General features: G+C 52.2%; 2 protein-coding genes across 10 annotated transcripts in view; one reads left to right on the top strand and one right to left on the bottom strand.

The window, feature by feature from the left end:
* The first annotated feature begins 1,483 nt into the window (after positions 1-1,483).
* Positions 1,484-17,067, top strand: TRNT1 (tRNA nucleotidyl transferase 1). 8 transcript variants are annotated; one of them, XM_079122203.1, is made up of 9 exons: positions 1,536-1,715; positions 1,918-2,072; positions 2,414-2,589; positions 6,695-6,888; positions 9,529-9,667; positions 11,435-11,561; positions 13,687-13,880; positions 14,649-14,902; positions 15,016-15,509. In XM_079122203.1, the coding sequence occupies exons 3-9, from the start codon at positions 2,442-2,444 to the stop codon at positions 15,271-15,273; spliced, it is 1,314 nt and encodes a 437-aa protein (XP_078978329.1). In that variant the 5' UTR covers positions 1,536-1,715; positions 1,918-2,072; positions 2,414-2,441; the 3' UTR covers positions 15,274-15,509. The 8 variants fall into 8 exon arrangements, 7 of the variants coding, with proteins under 7 accessions (XP_078978331.1, XP_078978329.1, XP_078978330.1 ...); XR_013760854.1 differs by lacking the exon at positions 1,536-1,715 and adding an exon at positions 16,948-17,067 and having other exon boundaries at positions 1,787-2,072; positions 15,021-15,308; XM_079122207.1 differs by lacking the exon at positions 1,536-1,715 and adding an exon at positions 16,948-17,067 and having other exon boundaries at positions 1,787-2,072; positions 15,016-15,308.
* CRBN (cereblon) overlaps positions 16,246-22,750 on the bottom strand; it is a 19,647-nt gene continuing 13,142 nt past the window's right edge. For both annotated transcript variants that reach the window (XM_079122200.1, XM_079122201.1), the window contains exons 6-11: positions 19,505-19,567; positions 18,408-18,492; positions 17,898-18,013; positions 17,457-17,521; positions 16,978-17,109; positions 16,246-16,741 (exon numbers count right to left, since the gene is read on the bottom strand). In XM_079122200.1, coding sequence (XP_078978326.1) covers positions 16,561-16,741; positions 16,978-17,109; positions 17,457-17,521; positions 17,898-18,013; positions 18,408-18,492; positions 19,505-19,567 — 642 coding nt within the window. In that variant the 3' untranslated portion in view covers positions 16,246-16,560. The remainder of the gene's footprint in view (positions 16,742-16,977; positions 17,110-17,456; positions 17,522-17,897; positions 18,014-18,407; positions 18,493-19,504; positions 19,568-22,750) is intronic.

The raw sequence follows: 22,750 nt of genomic DNA, 5'->3' as shown, positions 1-22,750 counted from the left end.
AAGTCATCTACTGAAAATACGTGGTTTAACGGTTTATAGTTGAATTGGGCCAAAATGTTTTGAATTTGTAGAAATAGAAAAATTATAACTTTAAAAGAAAACACACACACACACACACACACACACACACACACAGAGATCTGTTTCCAAACCTTGACACAGAACTACTTTGTCTACAAAGAGGAGGCAACAACCCCATCAACAGAAGGTCACCTACCTAGACCAAATGGAGCACGGAGACCACCTGGACAGAGGGGCGAAGGGGCGTAGGACTGAGGAATGGAATCTGCTGACCTGAGCTGCAGCCTGTTCTCTTCCTGCTGGGGGATCTGTCACCCACACCTGGCCTGAGTGTGAGATTTCCTTTCTGTCCTTGCACTTCATCTTGGGTTCTGTCCTTTGTAGAGCAGTGGTGTCTCCAATGAACTTGTTTCCTGGTTTTGCATCTTGTGAAATGTTTTTTTGTATTTTTGTTGAAGGTTAAACATTTGTATAAATTGTAAATATATTTGGTTTATTACAGTAAAGGCTTTAGTACCAATAAAAAAAAAATGCTGGCCTTAAGATGAGAAGGAAAGTGTTTTCTCCACGTTGTGAACAAATTTTGTGTAAAATTGGGTGTTATTTCTTCCTTAAGGGTTTTACCATGGAAACCATCTGGGCCTGGAATTATCTTTGTAATAAGTTCGTTGAACAAAATTCAAGTTTTTTAACATGCTAAAGGGCTATTCGGATTTAAATTTCTGTCCTATTTCAGTTGTACGTTCTCTTTTTCAATAGAACCTGCCCATTTCATCCAGTTGTCACATCGGTGAGCACAAAATTGTCCTGTTTGGCTAGAGCGACAGCAGGGAGACGTGGGAGAGAAAACCCCAAGAGGGATTGGGGCTTTCCTTGGTCCCTTAAGGTTTTAGACTGAATCAAGGCTGTGTCCCCGAATGTCAGTCAACTTGGAAAGATAGACTTTTGTTTCCAAAATCAGGATACTCAACACTCCCTGAAGACAAGAGAGCCAGTGATAATAACCCACGGAAATACCATGGCATACGGATTTGTTCTTGGAACAGTCCCGGGAAAGTTAAGTACCTTAGGGTTGTATGAAGCCTACCCCACACCCTGATGTTAAGGGCTTAATGGCTGTGCTGCCGTGCATCTGCCACTCTGCAATTTTTGTGCCTTTTAAAAAGGAGTGGATCAAATCCAGATTCTTGACCTCGCAGCCGCGTAGCCTCTAGTCCAGGCAGTCAATGGTTACACAAAGCGGCTGGGAAGATAATTTCAAAGGACCGGAGAGCTTGCGCCTAGATCGAGCGCCTTTGAAACTCCGCACCTGCCTTTGCAAGCTGTCTGCGCAATTACGAGCAGCTGTGCAAGCCCCGTGGTCCCGCGAGACTTCCAGGAGCCGCGAGAGCGTAGGCCCCGCCCCGCCCAGTCCTTCCGCGGCTTCCCATTCGCTGCCCGCACTCGTGCGTCGTGACGTCACTGCCTCCACCTTCCCGGAAGTGCTTGTGGAGCGGAGGCGCGGGCCGGTAAGCGCGGGGACGGGGGTTCTGTGGGGTGTCGCGCCCGCCCAGAAGGCCTCGGCCGGGTCCTGGGGGCGGCGGGAGCGACGTGCGGCGAGAGGCCTCACCCCGCACGGGGCTGCAGGGCCGCAGCGTGGCGGTCGCGACCCTGCCCCGTCCCGGCTGTCCCTTGCACACGGCCGGGTCGCGGAGGTGTGTGTCGCCCCGTCTGCCCGCGCAGGGGGCGGGGTCCCGGCAACAGGTGTCACCGCCCGGGTCCAGGGGGTTTTCTGAGTCGAGGGGAAGTGCAAGTCTCCGCACGTGGCCCGGTGCGCGGGACTCGCCCCCGGTGGGAAACGCCGCTTGTCGGCCCCCGCTTTCCTGGGAACCGAGCTGGACCCCTGCGGTCCGGTAGGTCGGGGTCACGTGAGGGGCCGCCGCGGGGGCCCGCCTCCTGGGGAGGGCGGGGGTGCAGAGGAAGCCGCGCAGGCGGCACGCGGCGAGGGAAGGAGTGAAAACGAGAGCCGTTTGTCGCTTCCGAGGAACCATCCCCGAGTCTCAGAGTTTCAGGTGCAGCTTGGGTGAAGGCGACAGGTGACCCTGACGTGTTGGGGGGAGACCTGCTCTTCTGGCAAGGCTTCCGGTTTTCTGGAGCTCTACCCCTCGCTCGCTAACCCCAAGCCCGCCTCTCGGGAGAGATTGCATCAGTGCAACGTGGCCCGCGAGCATGGCGGGGCTTCAGGACGCCAGAACCCGAGAGCCGCAAGCTCAGAAGCAGGGGTCCCTCCGGTGGCCGCAGGGCCTCCCTCTCATTTGGATCGGGGAGGAATCTCCCACGGCTGATAACCCCAGCAGGGCGTCTCGGTGCTGTCTTTGAAGTTCACTGGCGTGCCTGCGCGTTTCCCTTGCAGACGCGCGCCTGGTGACTCCTCTCTCCAGATGCTCAGGCACCTCTGCGCTCGGCACAGGCCGCTACTGAGCTGCAGCTGGAGCAGACGGTGCCTTCTGAAGCGGTGCTTCTTTACGATGAAGTTACAGTCCCCAGAATTCCAGTCCCTTTTCACGGAAGGATTGAAGAGTCTGACAGGTGAGAGATGAGGCTGCCTTTTCTTGCTGCCTGTGTCAGTGGAGAAGCACAGCGTGGCCGGCTTTGTAGCCAACAGATGTTTTTGTCGTCGTTGAGGTCGTGACAAAAAGGCTTCCTTGTGGGTAATCCAAAACTGCAGCCAGTTCATTAGAAGGCAGGAGAGGTTGACCCCAGTAAACACCTGACCTGCTGAACGATGCCAGGTATCCTATTGCCACACATTATGGGATGAGTCCTGACTGGCATTTCCTTTTCACCTGGGGGAGGTAGTATGCTAAGGAATGTGAGGTGCTTTGTCTCTGTTGTTAAAGTGGAGGGCTGGATTTAATCTTGTGTGGCCCAGATGTCAGAGCTTGGTTTTGTAAACAGTGAAGCTCTGTTTCCTTCCTGCATTTAATAGCCTTGTGAGAGAACTGAAGGCAGAAGGAAGTAGAAATTAATTTCATTTGTGCACATACAAAATTAATCTAGGAGGAACACAGAAGATGGCTTTAGCTAAGTGTCCGGTTACAGCAGCATCTACTTGATGTCGACACTGCTGGTGAGATTCACTTGGGGTACTTTCAAAAGTGGATGTTGGGATTCCACCCTCAGCCTCCGTTCCAGCTCAGTACCCCCAGGGAGGAGAATGAGACCTGTTTTTTTTTTTTTTTTGAACTTCACAGACTTAATTCTGATGAATAGAGGGTAGAAGAACCATAGCTTTAAAATTAGTATTCCTATTCTGAAGATTTCTTTGTTATTTTTGAAACGGATGGTTTATTTTTAGGTACATTTGAGAGGTAAATGATCTGGAAGTGTTTGTTTCTTTTATGTTCTTCAGGTGGTCTTGAAGTAGAGGGCTTGAATTTGTGTGGTTATGCTGATGGCTTCGGTGTGATTTAATCAGGTTGAGTGAAAAACGAGAGATACTCTTGGTCCAGTGGAAGTGTATTAACCTATCCATAACAGCAGCTTTCCTGTTAGCCGTATTGAAAGGCAAAAAGAAAATAATTTTAGTAATCATTTTCAGTATGTCATATTTTATGCACTACAGGTGAAATTCTGTCATTTCAGTATGAAGTTTTATACAAATTAGTGAGGTATTTATTGCGTGTTCTAGTAAGACTTGTTATTGGCACGTCTCCATTCAGATCCTCGCATTCAAGTGCTCAGAACCCTCCAGTAGCCGACGGTTGATGTGTGAACAGCACTGATCCAAAGGTGCGATATCGGGCTCATTGAGAGCTGTCTTGACGTGCACTTCCAGCCCCCATTTTTTCATTCTCAATTGCAGAAATTCTCTCAGTGGCCTCACGCTGCTCATGGTGCACTTTTTTCGGAAACCAGGTTTCAGCTATTGATTGCTGTGAATTTTTGAACATCTTTTAAGAGTTGCGTTTGAGTTACTGAACCTGAGTTTGAGTTCTAAATTTTCTCCACCCTAGGAAATTAAGCGCTATGGGAGTTGGAACCTAAATAGTAAAAGACAGTGGTTACTTCCAGGGTCTGCACTTGAAAGATGGTGGATGAGGATTTGGGCAAGTTGTAGACCATGATAGAAGTGGCAGGAACGCCCTGTTTCAGAGCACTGTTGAACAGGGGGAAAGTAGTGAATCACTGTATTTCATCTTTGCTCCTTTGTAAAGCCTTGAGTGCCTTGGTAAGGTGTAATGTCCCATGTGAATGAAAACAAAACACACAAAAGCATGCACAGCCTTTGTGGCTACCTGGTGTTGATGTGTGCAGTTTAAATGGGTTTGTAACAGTTCTCAAATCCTAGTAGCCACGTTGCCTTACGAAAAATTAGTTTTCAGTTGTCAGAATCATGGGGGCGGGGGGAGGCTGGGTTAGTGTGCTGCGGTCACGTAGTATAGGACTTTTCTCGTTTGTCAGGTCATTTCGTATATTTCGGTTTTCCTGCTGCTTCATTACAGCTGTATAAGACTAGTGGCTGGAGCTGAGGCTGGGTCTGTAAATCAGGGGAGTTTTGCCTGAGCTGCGTGGCTTGTGTGCTCACCCGGACATGCTTCGTCGCTCGCCTGAGGTTCCTGGTCCTCGTTGAGTGACTGCACAAAGTCCTGGTGTTAGCCCTTGGGACGGTGGGAACAGTGAGCGTTGTTGACGTTGGGAGGCTGTTGGCACAGATGGCGTTTCTGGTAGCGATGGTCATGCCACGCGGGGCTCGTCCCTCCTGCTGACTGCCCTCACCCCACCCCAGCACTCAGAATTCAAAATCAGAAAGGGACTAAGTTCAGGACAACTTGATTAGAAATGAATATTTAAAAATAGGCAGTGATACACTGTGTGTGGTCTTGAGTGTTGTGAGCAGAATAATTAACAGTCTCCTTCCAGGTGTGGCAGTTGGAGCAGTGGGCGAGTTGAAGGTGTGCGCTTGCAAGGAAACGTGATTGCATCAGGTGTGGTTTTTGCTGAGCACGTGTGTAGCGTGCAGAGGATTTTGGGGTGTTGAAAGTGTCCCTGGTTCTGTGAGACTGAAAGTGCTAGGATTTGAGGAGTAAAGGAATCTAAGTTTGATAGTTCCTACTGTTTTGGGTTAACGTGAAATCGTTCCTTTGCTGTAATTCTTATGACTGCTGTTCCACAGACAGATGAATGTGCTTTGTTCAATTGTGTTAATTTTTTTCCTTTTTATTGGTGCTTTTTAGTTGCACATAAAATTGTAGAGGCACGGAATATAATTAGTTGAGATTCGCGTCCCAGGGTGATTTCCCCTCTTCCTGCCCTCTTTCCTCCCTGTTCTCCCGACTCCGACTCCGCGGTCGGGACGGCCCTTTAGAAGAAGGCACCGTGTCCGAGGCTGTGGCGCCGCAGGGGTCAGGCACCGTGTTTTCACGCACGCGTGACCGAGATGTCTTCGTGGCGTGTGTCGTGGGCCCGGGCGTCGGGCGGGCAGTCCCCGAGTGGACGAGGAAGTTGGCAGGTGTTGAGTGAGTGACCCCCGTGAAAAAAAAAGGAAGCGTCGGGACGGCGTGAGGCAAAGCGGGAGGCGAGACGCGGACGGACCGGCCGGGGAAGCCCCTGTGCCTCGGCGGGAGGAGGGCGGTGCTGGGGCCGGGAGCTGTGGCGGTGGAGGCGGGGAGGGACGTGAGGGCCCTTCCGCGGGACTGCTGCCCTCGCAGGGCAGGCGCGGGCCGTGCGGGGAGAGGGCGCAGCGGGGCGCCTTTCGCTGGCGAGTGTGTCGGGGCTGCGCACGTGAAGCCTGGGACACCGGAGAGCAGGTGCTTGTGCTGCGACGCGGGCCCGGGCTCCTATGAGGGGCCTCGGCGGGAACGCGAAGTGCGCAGCCCGACAGGGGCGCAGGGGCCGTCCCCGGGGTGCCGGCGAAGAGGGAGGCCCGCGCGACTCCAAGGAAGGGCGGCGGCGTGGGTGCGCTGGGTGCGCAGGCCGGCGAGCTCTCGCCAGCTGCCCGGGGCGCGAGCTGCAGCGCGGAGGGCTCTGCGGAGGACTCGCTCGAGGAGCCGGTCCCGCCGTCGTTCTGAGACGTGTAAGGAAGCAGCCTCGCGGCGCCCTCCGTGTCTCCAGGAGGAGGAGCGCGTGTGACTCGGGTGCTGCCGCAGGCGAGCCCTCGGGCAGTCCCGTCCGCTCGGCCCCTTGCTAGCGTCTTGCCCTTGTCGGTCACGCGCTCAGAGGCTCTCCGTGGTTCTGGAGCTGCTCTGCCGAAGGCCGGCCGCCCGCTGGCTTGCGGCAGCGTCCCGGCAGGGCCGTGGCGGGGCTCACGGGTCGTCTGTCGTGGCGGCGCCCCTGCGGCCTCACCTGGAACACAGGTGGGAGTGGGCTGCAGAGCGCACGCAGGTGCTCCTGAGCGTTCATAACCCGAGTGCCGGAGCCAGACGGGACAGTGTCGTGCAGGCACTCGGGAGGAGGAGCGCGGAGCCGGGGGTCCTACGTGCGCATGAGCCCAGGGGAGGCGGGCTGCTCCTGGTCGGGGGGCGCGGCGACACCGGCCCGCTTCCGCGTGGGCTCTGCTGTAGGCAGCAGGCTTCTCTGGGCCCCGTCGTCGCTTTTCTCTTGGAAGAGCCGCGCGTGATCCCTACCGCCCCGAAGAAGCCCCGTCGCTCCGCCCGCGAGAAAGCTGGCGGACGTGCGGCCTTTGTCGTTGCAGAGCTGTTCGCCAGAGAGAAGCACGAGCTGAGGATAGCGGGCGGCGCCGTGCGGGACCTGCTGAGCGGCGTCCAGCCGCAGGACGTGGACTTCGCCACCACCGCCACGCCCGCCCAGATGAAGGCGCTGTTCCAGGCGGCCGGCGTCCGCACCATCAACAACAAAGGGGAGAAGCACGGGACCGTCACTGCGCGGGTGAGCGGCGGCCGGCGCGTTCCTCTAGGTGTGGTTCGTAGTCGACCAGGCGGGTGAGCGAAGGCCTAGGGTGACCGTCCGTGTCCCACGCCCGACGCCGAGTCGTGTGCGGCCGAGTCTGAGGCCGACCTCCAGCCGGCTTGTGAGTCAAAGGAGTACAGCCCCAGTGTAGGAAGTAGCGTGTAGGTAAAAGACAAGCCTGCGAGCTGCAGTGTGTGTTCAGATTGTGCCTTTTGAAGACTGACCCTGACCACCTCTGTGGAGCACGACTGGCTTCCTGCCACACCCCTTCTGAACAGCAGGCGTGTGGTTTTCCTTCCCCACCTACCAGTGTGTTCAGATCAGGTTTTAATTAACTCAGTATCTGGGGTTTGCGTTCATGCCTCCTGTTGTGCACAGCTGGAGCATACCTGCGTGTTTGTTTTTGGCAAGTTTTAGTTTTTCCTGCAGTAGTAGCGTTTTCTTTCTTTTTAAAAATATTTTTGTTAGATGCTGAGAACTTTATCTTAGTTAGTTAGTTATATGTGGTGGTGAGACTGAACCCAGCGCCTCGCACGTGCGAGGCAGGCGCTCTGCCACCGAGCCACAGCCCAGTCCTGGTGGTAGCGTTTTCTTCTGCCCAGCTTTCCGTGCTCCACGCGCGGTGCCGACTGCAGAGCTGGAAGTTCTTCTCAAATGGAGTGCAACACATCGTGTCAGGACTTGTTCTGGGAAGCCCCTTTTGTGGTAGAACTCTTGTTTTCTGGATCCTGCGTGGGGATGTCTCTTGGTTTATCCCCTCCTCCTCCGAGCAGGCGTAGGAAACCCTACGCGTATGGAAACATTTGTGTTTAACCCCTGTACTGGTTTTGTGACATAGTTGCCCTGGAAATTCTAGCTGGGAATGTTTTTCTCTCTGAAATGTCATGAGTTGTCTTCTAGTTTCCACTGAGCCCAGTAGATTTCTCCTTTGCTGCAAACATGGATGTTTTGTTTGTTCCTGTTTGATGACTTTGCCATCTTTCCATCTCTGGTGTTTTCCACCCAGAGATTTTTGTCTTTCATTGTGTAGGGCACTTAGTGGGCCTTCCTCGTTCGCTTTGTCACCTCACGGCCTTTGTGCCGGGTCCTCTCCTTGGAGGAGTGTCTTTCCTCTGGATGTGAGGTGGGGTGGTGGAAGTGGTGCTGCTGATCTGCCTTAAGTTTGATCCTCTATTTCTCTGTCCTTATGTTTTGTGTTTCTTACTTTCATGGGAATGTTTTCATTTGTTCTCACATTCTTTGAATTATATTTGCAACTTTTGTGGCTTTCAGTTTTAAGAGGTCTTTCTTGATATATAATCGTGCACTACTTATTGGGAATGTTTTCTGAGAAATTTGATGCCAGGCAGGTTTGTTAAATTTTTTTGACTCTTGAAATAGTTTGTAGGTGAAAACCCAAAGATTGTATACCTGAATAAAAGTAGTCTGTTTCTATTCTGTTCTACCAGTTTTTTACATTAGAGGCTTTTTTTTTTTTTTTTTTTAATTCCTTAAATTTTTTTTTTTTTTTTAAACGAGGCACATTGTTTTCTGGATCCTTTGTGGGGATGTGTCTTGGTTTATCTCCTCCTCCGAGCGGGTGAGAACCTGAGGAAACCCTACAGGTATGAAAACATTTGTATTAAATGGGGACAGTAGCTGAGGCTTCTGCAGGGTCAGGACCATCACTGTCTTCCTCCTTCACGTGTGGGCCACTGGAAGGTCCTTGGGGGCAGTGACACCCGCAGCTGTCATCCTCTGTGGTGACCGGGCTTTCTGCAGGATATGCTGGAGGAGGCTTTTTTACAGCTTTTTTTTTTTTTTTTTCTGTTTTGGACAGGAATTGAACCCTGGGGCACCTAACCGCTGAGCCACATCCCCAGCCCTTTTCTTGAATTGGATTTTGAGACAGGGTTTCACTAAGCTGCTTAGGGCCCCACTATATCATGGAGGCTGGCTTTGAACTTGTGATCCTCCCGGCTCAGCCTCCCCAGCCGCTGGGATTACAGGTGTGTGCCACCGCGCCCGGTTAATTTTTTCCCACACGTTGGTAAAAGGAATATAGTCTATAACAAGTGCAGCGTAGGCGAGTGTGAAGGGGGTACGCTCCTGCGCCCGTTCAGTGTCCTCGTGCAGCGTGGCCCGTCCTGTGCTAGGCTTATTCACGTCGGCGTCTGCACGTGCGCAGCAGCCACGTGAGTCCCTACGGCGGAGCGGGCGCCGTGCTGCCCTGAGCGATGCCCTCGGCGCGGGCGTCTCTCTCCCGACTTCGGTTCCCGTCGCGGGTGCGCCGATCTCCTTTCCTTGGCGTCCTCTAGTTGCTGGGGACCCTGCTCCTCGGCACGTCCTCTGCCTGTCCCGTCGGTCTCCCCAGACCTGGGTCCTCGCTGGCTCTCCTCGTACCCGGATGGCGCGGCCCGCACCAGTGGCCTCCGCGCGTCGGTGGGCCTTCTCCTTGGAGGGCGGGCGGATCGCGGCGGCGTGCCGGGGACGGCGTGGTCTCGCCACTCTGGGGTCCGCGTGGGCAGGGCCGGTCCCTGGATTTCAGGGCGAGCTGGCCAGCGGGCCGCGAGGACCGGCTGAGGGAAAGCGTGGCCCGTCGGCCCGAGAACCGACTGAGAGCTGTGCTTGGTTTTGCAGCTTCACGAAGAAAACTTCGAGATCACGACGCTGCGGGTGGACGTGGTCACCGACGGCAGGCACGCCGAGGTCGAGTTCACCACCGACTGGCAGAAGGACGCCGAGCGCAGGGACCTCACCGTGAACTCCATGTTCCTAGGTGAGGCGCGCGGCGGGCGCGTGGCTGGGCGCCGGCACCCGAGAGGACAGGCTGGGTTTTGGGCTATGGAGAGCCGAGCGGCCGCGGGCCGGTCCGTGGGCTTCCCGCCACGTCTGGCGGCGTAGGAGCCCGGCCCGCCCCGCGTCCTCTTTGGGCGAGGCGCCTGCGGTCTTCCCGGTGCCAACTGGGCACGGACCGCAGTGGCTTCTGTCCGGAGCGCACGCCGAGCCCTCGGAGGCCTAGCGCTGCGGCTTGGCGGCGGCCGCGCCGTCCGGTGGTAAGGGGCGTGGTCAGACGGGCTGGCTTTGCGCCGGTGCGACGTCGTCACGTGTGCGCACGTCAGTCACGGTGAGAGCCGCTTGGGCTCCGCGAAGGCGTGGCAGGCCGGAGCCTGGGATCTCGTGGCGACAGATGCCCTTTCTAGGCCCTTTGGGTCTAGGCAGCCTGTGGGCTCCTGATGCGCTTTCCTCTCATGAAACTCGAAGGAAATCTCGTCCAGTGGGTCCCCGCCTGACAGATGGGCAGTCTCGGCAGCTCAGGAGACTGCCCGTCAGAGGGCTGAGACGTGACCCCAGCTCTGCCCGGCGTGGACCGTGCGGCCCGGGAGCCCAGGTGGTGCGCGTGCCCTGTCCCGGGACGGGAGCGTCGTGGGTTCCTTTCTTGTCACGACTGCGCCCAGTACCGCAGCTTGGTCGTGTGCTCGCTGAAGTGAATGCTGATCTCACAACCACAGTTGGAGAAGGTCGTTGAACCCCGAAATGGTGGGCCACGTAGTACTGGAACCTTGTTACGTGGGTTCTGTGCCTCTGACGACTCTCTGAAGCGGGTAACTGCTGGGTATTGAACTCGGGGTACTTGAACAGAGTCGCACAGCTTGAGAGTGACAGAATTTGGACTCTAAACTGAAGCAGCGTGACTCTAGAAGTGCTGTTCCCAGCCACTGTTCTTATTCTGTTGTAAGAACAGAACTGAGCCGTCACTGATGGCGATTCTCTCGAATCCTCACCTTGTAGCCCAGGTTTGCTTTTTAATTTTTTTTAGTTTTTAATCTGGAGCTTTCGAAATGTGCCGCGTTCATTAAACAGGTTCCTTTCGGAGCGGAAACAGCTTGAGAAGAGTTCAGCGTAAAGTCTGAGCTCGCAGGGGTCCTTGCTTTGGGGAGCACCAGAGCCACGGAGGTCAAGCGGAACTGGGTCAGCAGGCAGTTTTCAGAAGTGGTGGCAGTGCCTCCTGTCCCCAGTGCCACGGTGCCAGGAGCACCCGCCCTGGTTGGTGGATCTTTTAAGTGTTTGTTTTGTTAGTATTTTGAGTCCCCAGGGTGACCGGTTGTCTGTTTGCCTGGGATGGAGATCTGGCCTGGGAGGTGTGAACATCTCAGGGTAGCCAGGATGAGTGTCCCCCCACACGTAAGGCTTTCAGGGGTATGTTATATTAGGTCATTGTTCTGGTTTTTGTCTTTAGGTTAGGTGAATGTGATGGCATTAATGGGGTTTTTGTTCACGCCAGTTTTAGGGACGAATACCAGATTACCTCAGAATTCAGAGGAAGGTTGCCTAGTGAGGCCTCCTGGGGTGGCCCAGGCAGGGCGTTGTGGTAGTGATATGTAGGAATTGTAGTGTTATCTGTACTTTAATTTTTAAACTTTGAAATATGTTGAGTAGTTACTATTTGCAATGTGTTTGAGCTGATTTTTACTTTGTGCAATAGTTTAGATCTGATTATGTGCTTTTAAACTCTTGCTAATAATGAGTTTCTATTTCTGAACAGGTTTTGATGGTACCTTATTCGATTACTTTAACGGCTACGAGGATTTAAAAAATAAGAAAGTGAGATTTGTTGGCCAGGCTAAACGGAGAATACAAGAAGATTATCTGCGAATTTTAAGGTATTTCAGGTGAGACTTTTTCTTATTTGATAGTGAATCTCATGTGGGTTTTCACGGCCCAGTACATTTGTGGTCGTGTGGGACGCGGTCAGGCGGGTACAGGAAGTGCCACCGGTGTGCAGTGACAGCTTGCCCGCCCGGGAATGAGGAGTGCGATGGCGCTCAGATGCTCCGTGTCACGCTCTCGCCCTCGTGCCCGTGCCGTGTGGCAGCTGTGTCCTTTTCTGAAGTGGTCATCTTCCTTGGGGCTGAATGTTCTGTCACTCACCTCCTGGGCGCACGCTTCTCGCGGACCAGGCACTGTGCTGCGCGTACGGTGCGAGTGGTCCTCGGTGCTTTGGGAAAGTTCTGGCACCTTAGCACAAGGTGGCCCTGGGGAGAGAATCCTGTGTGTGAGCAGTAGAAATCCCGGTGTGCGAGTTGGTGTCAGCCTGGTAAGTGTAAAATGAGTGAATGGTTTTGTGTTTAGCAGTGAGTTTCAGTTTATAAGAATTAACGTTTTTTAACTGATCCAGAGAAATAGAAAGTGTGCATTACCACGTGATGCTCCCCACACGGGAGCCCGTGTCGTGTTTCAGTCGTATCATGCGTGTGTGCATGCATGAATGGTCCCTATTTGTGGAGAAAGTGTTCAGATGACCACCTCCCAGCTCTGGAGTGTGCAGTGCCTTATCGTTGCCGTCATCACCCGCCGTGGGGTCGCGCGGCAGATCTTCCTGTGCCGCTCAGAGTGCTGCCGCCACTCCTCCTGGCCTGGTCTTCCCGGCCTCGGTGGCACCTTTCTACTGCAGATTGTGCTTGAAGATGGTGTGAGCGAGGTCAGGAGTGCTGGTCTTTCTGCGCCGGGCTTATGTCGCGTGACCTGAAGAGGTCTAACTGCATCCTGGCTTAACCCCAAATGAGAACATCTCACCCTTTCTTATGGCCAAAGGGTGTTCTAAGTAGTGCCACCCTGTGTTTGTGCACCGTGTGTCGGTAGGTGCTCTTGTGAGTAGTCCCGAGGCTGACGTTGGCATGCCCGTGACTGACTCGATGTTTGGTGACCTTTCACATATCTGGCACTGGGACTCCGTGGTCACGTGGTAGCTCCTGGTAGTGTTCTGAGGACCCTGTGCCTCGTTATTGGGCGTATTGGGTGTGTCTAGTCGCATTCACACTGGTAGCACGCACCCTTTGGAGCGCATGCTCTCTGACACTCATGGCCCTGTGTCGTTTTAGATAGTGGGTTGGTTTGGTGGAGTGAAGTCACCTGCTATCGTATCTGAGGCTGGTTGGCCTCACGTGTTTTGAGAAAGGTCTGTTTAGTTCTGATGCTCATTTTTGTGTCAGGTTAGTTTTGGGTTTGGCTGCAGAGTTTTTGGACCTGTCGATGTGTCTTGAGTATCAGCCCTGTCAGGTGTCGTCAGCAGTGATTTTTCCCATTCTGTCGACGTCTGCACTCTTGGTGCTTATGCAGCAGCGATTCAGAGCCTCAGACTCTGGCCTTGTGTAAAATGTATCATGCCCGGTTATCTGATAGGTCGGTGTGTTTATCGTTTGCCTGTCAGGAATTACTCTTGGGTTCAGTGTCAGATCCTATTTATCGATAAGTGAGAACTCTCAGAACTTGAATATTTGCAAGCAGTGTGTGTGTACAAGAAGAGCAGAGCAAACGGGATGCAGATTAAGCTGTGTTTATGGAGCATGGTATTGAGACTGAGTTGTAGAAGGACATAGGCCCAAAGGCTTGTGGCGCGAGATGCTGTGATAGTGTGCGGAGTCTGCAGCTAGGTGTCCCCTGAAGCAGCTGCGTGTGTGGGCGGGTGGGCCATGAGGAGCACACTGCTCCTCTCTTGCATCCAGGCTGGGAAAGGCGCCCTCACCAGGTGCTGTGTGTTAAGTGTCAGGCGCTGCGTGGCCCTTCTCAGCCTCTCGGCCAGTGACTACAAGCGAAGCGAGGCCTCGGTGTTTTTTTTGGCCAACCCTCAGACAGTTTAGTCCTTGGGTCTTTTCCTCTGGTAGAATACTGGTCAGACGATTCTGTGTGTTCTTTCTAATGAATGGGTGAATGGAATACCACTGGTAAAAACGGAAAACTTACTTAGCCGAGGACGTGTACGTGTGCAGGTGATACGCCGGGGACTTTCTTTTACAGGTTTTATGGCAGAATTGTAGACAAACCCGGTGAGCATGATCCCGAGACGCTGGAAGCCATCGCAGAGAACGCTAAAGGCTTGGGTGGCATATCGGGAGAGAGGATCTGGGTGGAACTGAAGAAAATCCTTACCGGTAACCATGTGAATCATTTGATTCACCTCGTCTACGATCTTGACGTGGCTCCTTACATAGGTGAGAGCAAGCTGTGCAGCGTGTGAATTTGTTTCATATATGTACGTACATGCATTTACGTCGTGGTAGGTGTTTCATTTTTGTGGTTCTGGGGATGAAACCCAGTGCCTCTTGCATTCCAGGCGAGTGCTCTGCCAGTGAACCCCAGCCCCCATGTTTGCATTTGTGCAGTGAATTGTCTCTTCCTACGGGAAAAACGTGTTCACTCATTCGGCCCCAGAGTTGTCCGTAGAGAAACGGTCCATTAATAAAAGTAACCAGAGATAAACTTTGGGGAAGGCCAGTTTTGTCGACATCGGGGACCAGCTCCTAGTGGCCTCTGAGCCAGCTGGGCACCACGAGGCTCTGCTTCCTGAGTGACCATCTGATTGAAAAAAGGGACTCGGAAGTAACCGCTCTGGTTCTGGCGGCCCGGCCCACCTGTGGCTCACTACATGTTACAGTGCTCATCCGGAAGGGGGGATCGCGTGGTGCGTCAGTGAGGGAGTGTGAACGCCATATGGAGAGTGACCACGTGGGGCCGGGTCCTGACAGGGGGGCGGGAAGCCAGGAGTCTGGAAACCTGTGGCTGTGGACTCCCCAGGTAGAGCCGGGGAAGGAAAGGGAACAACCTCGGGCTCTTACTGGGTTTTACAGGGGAGGGGAGCGAAGATGGCTCTCGACCGTCCACGAGTGCCGTGAGGGGCGGCTCTGTGTGCCAAGCGTGGCCCGCGGGGTAGGAGGGCTTTCCCGCGGTTCACGGAGGTGAGAGCTGGTGTCGTCCCACAGGCTTACCCGCTAAGGCGAGTCTGGAGGAGTTCGACAGGGTCTGTGGGTACGTCGAGGGTTTCTCACCGAAGCCGATGACCCTGCTGGCCTCCCTGTTCAAAGGACAGGACGATGTCACAAAGCTGGATCTGAGGTTGAAGATTTCTAAAGAGGAGAAGAACCTTGGCTTGTTTCTGGTTAAAAACAGGAAAGACCTCACGAAATCGGCGGACGGCTCGGAGCCACTGCGACCGTATCAGGACTTCGTCATCGATGTAAGTGTGGCGCCCGCCAGCCTCAGGAGCACAAGAGACGCATTTAGACTGTGCTTATGTGAATGAGAGCATGCGGGGCGCATGGCGGGACCTAACGCGTGTCTTGTGCTCAGTCTAGGGAGCCCGATGTCGTGGCCCGCGTGTGCGAGCTGCTGAAGTACCAAGGCGAGCACCGTCTGCTGCGGGAGATGCAGCGGTGGTCGATTCCCCCCTTTCCCGTCAGTGGCCACGACATCAGGAAGGTGGGCATTTCTTCGGGAAAGGAGATCGGGGCTCTGCTGCAGCAGTTGCGTGAACAGTGGAAGAAGAGTGGTTACCGGATGGAGAAGGAGGAGCTTTTAAGTCACATAAGGAAGACGGAAGACCGATGAGGGAGCCGGCTGCCCGGGCGCGGTCGGTAGAGCCGGTTTGTATCTCGTTTCCCTCCAGAAAAGGTGACGCCTGCTTTCGAGCCAACTGAATGGGCTATGCTGACAAAAACTGTGTTTCAGGCACTAATAGGAAGTGTGTGTCCTCTCGATTAGATTTGTATCAGTGTGTCTTTGAATTTTTTTGCAAGTAAGGTTGATTTGTGTTCAGGAAATAAAAATCTTATTTCTTTGTTGGACACTACTTGTATTTATCTTAGAGCCTGGTAGTTTTCTCAGAGGAGAATTCTAAGGTCTGCCTAGAAGATAAGTGCGCTGCTTTGAGTAGTGGCTCATTTCCTGTGAAGGTGAATGTTGATCAGTGCCTTGGAGCTCGATCTACATTTTTGTACAAATACCACGTGGTGGTGTGCACACGGCAGTAGGGTGATGCTGCACATGCTGGAGAGCGATGTTCCTTTTCTCCTTTGGTGTGTGCGCCTGAACGGTTTGAAGTCTGTTTTCACGGGGTGATCAGGTACATAGTGACACATCTATTTCTGCGGCTGTGTTTGGTCCTGATATTCCTTTCTATGACAGGAAGTGTGTTCACAGTGTAGGAGCGAGTTTTGATCTTGGTGAGTATCGAATATTTATAGAAAACGTTAATAGAGGTCATAAAATTTGAATACCAAAGTGCACAGCCTATATCTCAGGGTGAGGACTGTATGTTATGGAATAATACTGTAATGGTAGTTGTCATGTGTAATGAATTTTTATGCTACCTACATTTTGCTGATGCAGTCTAGTTTGCAAGTATATTATACTGAGTTATTTTTCCACTTAATTGATTTGGTACAGGTATGATTTTTGGGGGCTTTGCATTTAGTGCAGTTGTGGGAATAATGCGATTGAAATGTGGGCAGTTACTGTTTAACATCCTGCCCCTCCACAGAATCAAAGACAATAAAATTGAATACCACTTCATGACAAAAAGTCTTTTTGAGACTAAAGGTGGGTAATTTTAATATTTTCAAAATGTACAAATCAGAAGCTACAGAAAATTGAAAGGAACAAATGCCTTTTACAATAATATACACGGTCACTGCTTTCCCCGTTGGTGAACACTGTTGCCAGAATGGTGTTCACAGGACTCACTGCACATACACTTCCACAACCCACGGTGGGCATGAGTGAGCAGTCCGCCATACACAGGTGCTGTTAAGTGATGATACGTTGTGTGCATTAATTTCCAAAGCAGATATGAGAATGCCAATTAATTGGTTGCTTTCCTGTTCCCCTACCTCCTCTTTACAAGCAGAGTATGACTTTGTCGGGGCTCAATTCATCATCAGTGTCTGGGATAGTGGGCAAAAGAGCTGATCGAGTTAAGCCCCAAAATTTTTGCGGTGACATGTCTTTTTTGGTGGCTGTGAATTTCCATCCGATGTGACTCGCGCAGATCTTACACTGTGCGATGGTCCAGGCATACCTACAAAGAGGAAGACAGCTCTTAGCCAAAGTACACCCCATTTTAACACGAGTCTGAAAAAGTCTCCAGAGCCAGATGTAAGAACCAACACTAACATTTCCTGAGTAAAGCAAATGCCACTGCTTCATTTTTTTTTTTCCCCCTAAAGTCCCCTATTTCAATACGGTCCTGCTCAGACCCCTACACAATTTTTTTACCCCATTCAGGTGCAGCAAGAAGAGCAACAACTACATTACCCAGGAAACCAGCTGTGTTCCGTCGAGGGCCGCCCTATCAGGTTCAGGTTGCTAGCTTTGTACACAGTCAGTGTCTCATGCACATACCCGTGAGGATTCACGTACGCGGCCATCGGCCCACATAAGGATAAGCTGAAAGGCAAAGGGACACACCAAAAGATTTAGAAAATGCACGCAGCAGACAAAAACCTACCCTTCTTAATAAACCAGCTGATTGAGTCAGTCACTGCACCAACACCTCAGGTATCCTGCTCACAGCATGATGCAACTGAGGTTTTCATTCCCGCCACACACCTCCTGACATTTCCCAGAAATATAGGGAAAGGAGTACAGCTCTCCTACTTCAGTGCGTATAATCCCCGTTTCCTCTCACGCCAATCGTCACTAGTGATTTATTTATGTAGTGTACTTTGCTGAAGGGTAAACAAAATATGTTCATATACGATCAATTTACATCACAGATACACTAAACACCATACCTGAAAATTTCATTTTTGGTTGTGATCTCTGTTTCTTGACACTGTTTACAGCACAGCGAAGTACACTAGAAAGTACAGAAAAAAATGCTCAGTGAAATAAAATCGCATTCCTTGTCATGCAGTGATCGCAGTAAGAAAGCCAACCTAACCACAAGCTTAACTCAGAACCAGACAAGAAGTGACACACTGCACGACCACCCCAATCGTCATGTACTTGTACTCAGGTTTGACACACACTTGCCCTCCACGCTGTGTAATGCCTGCAGCTCACGGTGCAAATCTTGCCTGAACACCCAGAGGCACCACGGCCTTGTGCACACTCTGCAGTGAAAACGCTTCACACGTAAACCCTGACGGTGCCCCAGTCTGGCCTTGCCGTCACCGAGACATCGTACATACAGAGAACACAGCCGCCCGGTCCAACACTATCACCCTACTCACTTTGTTCATGATGTCCAACTCGCACCGAAGCCGCTGGATGGCACTGCCAATCTTAAGGAGCTGAATCCTTAACACGTCGTCAATGGGAAGACAGGCAGCCACTCTGTAGGAAAAATCTTCAACACAGGACAGGACTTTTGGGATTTACACGGACGATTCCGACTACGTCCTCAGTCAGAAATGACCCTTCCCGCCACAGCACTCCCCACGACATGTTCACAGTTCTATTCTAAAAGGCAGCATCTGCTAGGCGATGTCTGCGCACTCCCACAGCAAAGACAGCCCCTGCTGGGCACCCTAAGCCAGAGGAGCGCTCGGGAGAGCAACCTGCTGCCATGGTCTCTGTGCAAGAAGCTTCCTACGACACTGGCATTCACAAGATGAGAGGCGCCCTGTTAAATATGTACTCTTTTGACACTTACACAACACACTTAGATTTTTGAGTCAGCCAGAAAGCTTGGGTCAAGAACACATCACAGACCACAGAAAAGAAGCTAACTACCTTCTTACCTATTGGATTTGAAGGAAGAGAATCATCTTTCAGATTTTCATCCCACTCCCGTAGCTGTTTCTTAATTCTGTCCATTAAAGTCTCCTGGTGTAAAATACAAGTGGCCATAATAAAACTTGCGCAGCATTACTGACTAGCAAGCGCTGTCATCTTCCCCGCACCCCTGAAACCCATCTGCTCTCTACTGTGGTAAGAGCTCAGGGGCTCGAGCCCCACTTTGAGCGTCTCGTGTTTTCTTAGTCACAGAATGACCCACCACGTCATTTCATACGCCTGGGGGTGCCCCTCTGCTGCCAGTTTCCACAAAGCCGTCTCCAACTCACCTGAGTGAGTCCTGTGGCCTCTGATGCCCACTTACGGCTTGCACCAAAAACACAAAACACCCTTGTACCACAGTGGCTCCAAAGCAGCACAAGGAAAATTCCAACTGGCTTGTTCCACTGTCATAAAAACCTACTTGGCTTTTCGAAAGACTTTAGATTTGTGGGCCAAGCTATTCATGAACGGAAATGACTGAGATATGTTCATCAAAGTACACATAGTACCTATTACTAACAGCACACTATAGATACCTCAGGAAAATACTGTGCCCCAGATCCTTGAGTAAGCAATCAAAACGGGACTCTAAAACCACCCCAGGAGACAAAAACTCAGACCCTTCATGCTGAGCCACCCATCGCCTCTTCCAAACTTCTTTTATGATAGAGATAACATAGCACTGCCCGGTATCACACTTCAAGGGGCAGGAGCGCCGTGCATAGGTCAGGCACTACCTGAGCGGTCAAAAGACAAGCTGCCTCCGAGAAAAAGACCTAAACGCAGTTTCAGAACATTTCAGTTTTCTACACGGGACTGACACCTACCCAAAATAAACTTCCATGTGGAATGGACCCTAAGGTTTCTAAATAGCTTGCCCTTCCATTACAAGCCACTAACAGTTCCATTATGTGGACAGGACGTCCCTCATTACCTATGGCCCCTGGCTGCTTTGGCCACTTTGACCTCACAGGCATTACACGGCATCAGTCTGAGAACTCGCTAGCTTACAGGCTTCCCTTCAGTGACCACTGTGAGGAGTCTCGCATGAGGTACTTACGGCGTCATACAGAGAGTACAGCCAGCGAGGCCACGACGTCAGGTTCGCACAATGAAACTTTCTCTGAAAACAGAAAGAAGCCACTTAATACAACTTATAAGTACAAATTAAAACACCTCTGATAAAAAAGCACCCTAGGATTTTGGCCTAAAAAAGTTTGTCCACTGTGCTAACTATTTCTGTGACACTCCTATCACACATGATTCTCTGGTCTGACTGTGGTACTTGCTGCCCCTCAAACACGCACCACAGCTGGATCCTCATTGCTACCGCAAACATGCCCGTGTGCCTGTGCCTCGCTACAACAGTTTCTGACGAAAGCGTCCCTTGACAGAGTCCTCATTGTGCAACACGTGCCCACACGCACCGAGACGGTTCCCGCACACCTGGCCTCCATGGCGCGGCCTATTCCTCACAGACCACACAAGTGTCCGGCAGGTAGCCACACTGAATGCTGCAGATGACTCTTACAGACTTTAGGACCTGTGTACATACAGGTGTCTACACAGAAAAGGTACAGGAACCATACAGTAGACAAGAAAATACACGCGGACACCAGTCAGGGCCCAACCACGCAGGCGTGGAACTTGCCCAGGCGGCGGGACAGTGAGCGGTGGCTGACTGAGGATGGGGCCAGCACTATGTGCTACATCCACCTGCCTTCACTCACACGGACACATGGACACAAACTCGGTGCCATTTCGCTGGACCACCTGGTGACCCTTTAAAAACTTTTCCACTTTCCCAACAACACACACATTGAATCGGGACACAAAGTCATTTTCTTTACACCCTTAGGCCCTGAGCCTCACTCCTTATAAATCCACTCCGGACACGACACAGAGACTCTGGCTGAGATGTGTTGACGTCCCCATCCCCACAGGCGATACACGCTAACGTGCCCCGACCACAGCCGTCGGGCGATACCATCCCAAAGAAGCTGCGTCACGGTCATGGCCCATCGCCCACGGAAACGTCAGAGACGGCACGTGTGCATTCCGAGGGAGGCTGAGAACGGTGTGCACTCCCCCTAAGAGCCCGCCGCTGCCTTCCTGCAGCCTCGCACTCATCCGGCACGTGCACTGAGACTCAAAGACGATTCAATCTGTTGTCGTGTAAAAAGTGCCAGGGCCTCTGCTGAGTGACAAAGTACACTACAAAAGAGGCGCCGGAGGAGGAGCAAGTGCGCCCCAGACCGGAAACTTGCTGGCCTCTTCTCTGACCACAGAGGGACAGCAGAACCCCATGGTATACCTCCTGCGACACACTACGTTTTAAGTCCTAACAGAACAAACCTTAATCCACTTGAAAAGGTGACTTCCACTTCAACTACTGTACAATTTCCCTCGATGATAATCAATAGCCCTCAAGGAATACATTCACCAGAATACCAATACAGTTGGGATTTAGATTCATAACTTAAACCTCAAAATCATAAAGACAACCAAAAGGCTTCAGCAAGACAGGTACATGTTCTATAGGACACAAAACTGTGCCTACTACAGGGCACGCTGCCACCACACTGTCACAGCAAACACGACAACGTCAACTTCAGGAAATGACAAACTATACCTACTACAGGGCACGCTGCCATCGCACTGTCACAGCAAACACGACAACGTCAACTTCAGGAAATGACAGTGCAAACTTCACAGGAAGGAGGACTGCAGCATGTGCACGAAAGCACACTGAACCCACGGAATATGAAAAAAGGCCACCTTTATCTCTCAACAGGACAAAATAGAAACACACAAAACCAAACAGGGGGCTGGGGAGAGCTCAGTCGGTAGAGGGCTTGCTTTGTAAGCACAAGGCCCTGGGTTCCATCCCCAGCACCACCCCCCAAAAAAAAAAAAATTAACCCTTCTATGTACATGTCCACTGTCACCAAAACTACAATGTTTTCATACACAGCCTGCCACGTGAAACTGGTAAAGACAGGATCACAAAGACCTCTAACAGAATCGGAAAAGTCCGGGGGCGCTTCACCACACAACGGTCCTGCTCCTACAGCCACGAGACCTCAGGAATCAGTTCGACGGAGAGGATGGTCCACATTGCGCACTGAAAGCGCCCAGGAGACTTAGCGGCAGCCGTGCCGCGCTCTTCAGCTCACGCCTACTGCTCACCCGACGATCTTACCCTAGCTATGGACAAAGTGCTGCTCTGTTGCACAGTACTCTAAATGGCCTGTCCACTGTCACAGGGCACGTGTTACAGTGCAGTATTCACCTGGGAGACAGCTCTCGATGCACATGATGCTCCCCCATCAGGTGTGCTAGGAACCGCATCGTCACACAGCGTCAGCTTACCGTGAAACGCCACGTGCTACCACTGCCACCGGTAAGTTCTTCAATGAACGAACACTCAGCTCACCTCAGTCCTCCTTACCTTGGAGGCCACCTACGGATGATCCAGAAAGGCCGCCTAGCATGTGCGTGGGCAGTGACTGGCACAGGAAGCCTCTCCACTGAGCTATCCTCTGCTGGACAGAGTATCTAAGGCTGAGAACTACTGCACCACAACGACGAGAAGGAACGAAAAAACAAACCACCGATAACGGCAAGGAATCAAATACTCTGCCGCAGTGTCAACCATTAACACTGTGGAAAGAACCTGTGTGCCTTAGGAACACCACGGGGCTCCAGCTGGTACCATCTCCATGTTTAAGGAAGAACGCCCCGAGTGGCGCAGCACAGCGCGACCTGTGCACACGCGGTAAACCCGAGAAGCCCCGGGCCTCATACTGACGCATCTCCGACATGCCGCCAACACGCTGCCATTCACCAGTCACCCGTGAGGAAGCCACATACGATCCAGCCTCTCACTTCCGCTTTCCACAGCGGGACGGTCCTCCGGGGTTCTTTATCTTGGTCACACTGACAGATTCTACAAGCTCTACTTACAAACCACCCAAACATGCATCACAGGATATCTGGTACATTTTATATATACACTTCATTACGCAACAGGAAGAGAATGACACCAGAAAACATTAGCTATCTTTTGCACAGCAGTGGCCACAACGGAGGTCTGGGACATTCTTAGATTTCTGAGGCCCCTCCGCATATCTGCGCCAATGAGAGACACTGCTGTCTCACATCCGGGTGACACTACTACATCGTAGCGCCTCTTCAAGAAAGCCAGCACCGTGATACACTCTGCAAACGAGTCCCAAAAAGTTTCAGTGCCAGCCAGAGAGTTTACACACATAAAAGTGACCAGTCCTCCCTGGAGTCTTCTTCG

Source organism: Sciurus vulgaris, assembly GCF_902686455.1.
Source record: "Sciurus vulgaris genome assembly, chromosome: 19".
NCBI lineage: Eukaryota > Metazoa > Chordata > Mammalia > Rodentia > Sciuridae > Sciurus > Sciurus vulgaris.
The sequence above is the reverse complement of the archived record's forward strand: the minus strand, read 5'-3'. Positions and strand labels throughout refer to the sequence as shown.

Coding starts and splice junctions, on each gene's coding strand:
- TRNT1 (XM_079122207.1), top strand. CDS start 2,442: ATGCTCAGGCACCTCTGCGCTCGGCACAGGCCGCTACTGAGCTGCAGC. Junction 6,889..9,528: donor ACGGGACCGTCACTGCGCGG/GTGAGCGGCGGC, acceptor TTGGTTTTGCAG/CTTCACGAAGAAAACTTCGA. Junction 14,903..15,015: donor ATCAGGACTTCGTCATCGAT/GTAAGTGTGGCG, acceptor TCTTGTGCTCAG/TCTAGGGAGCCCGATGTCGT.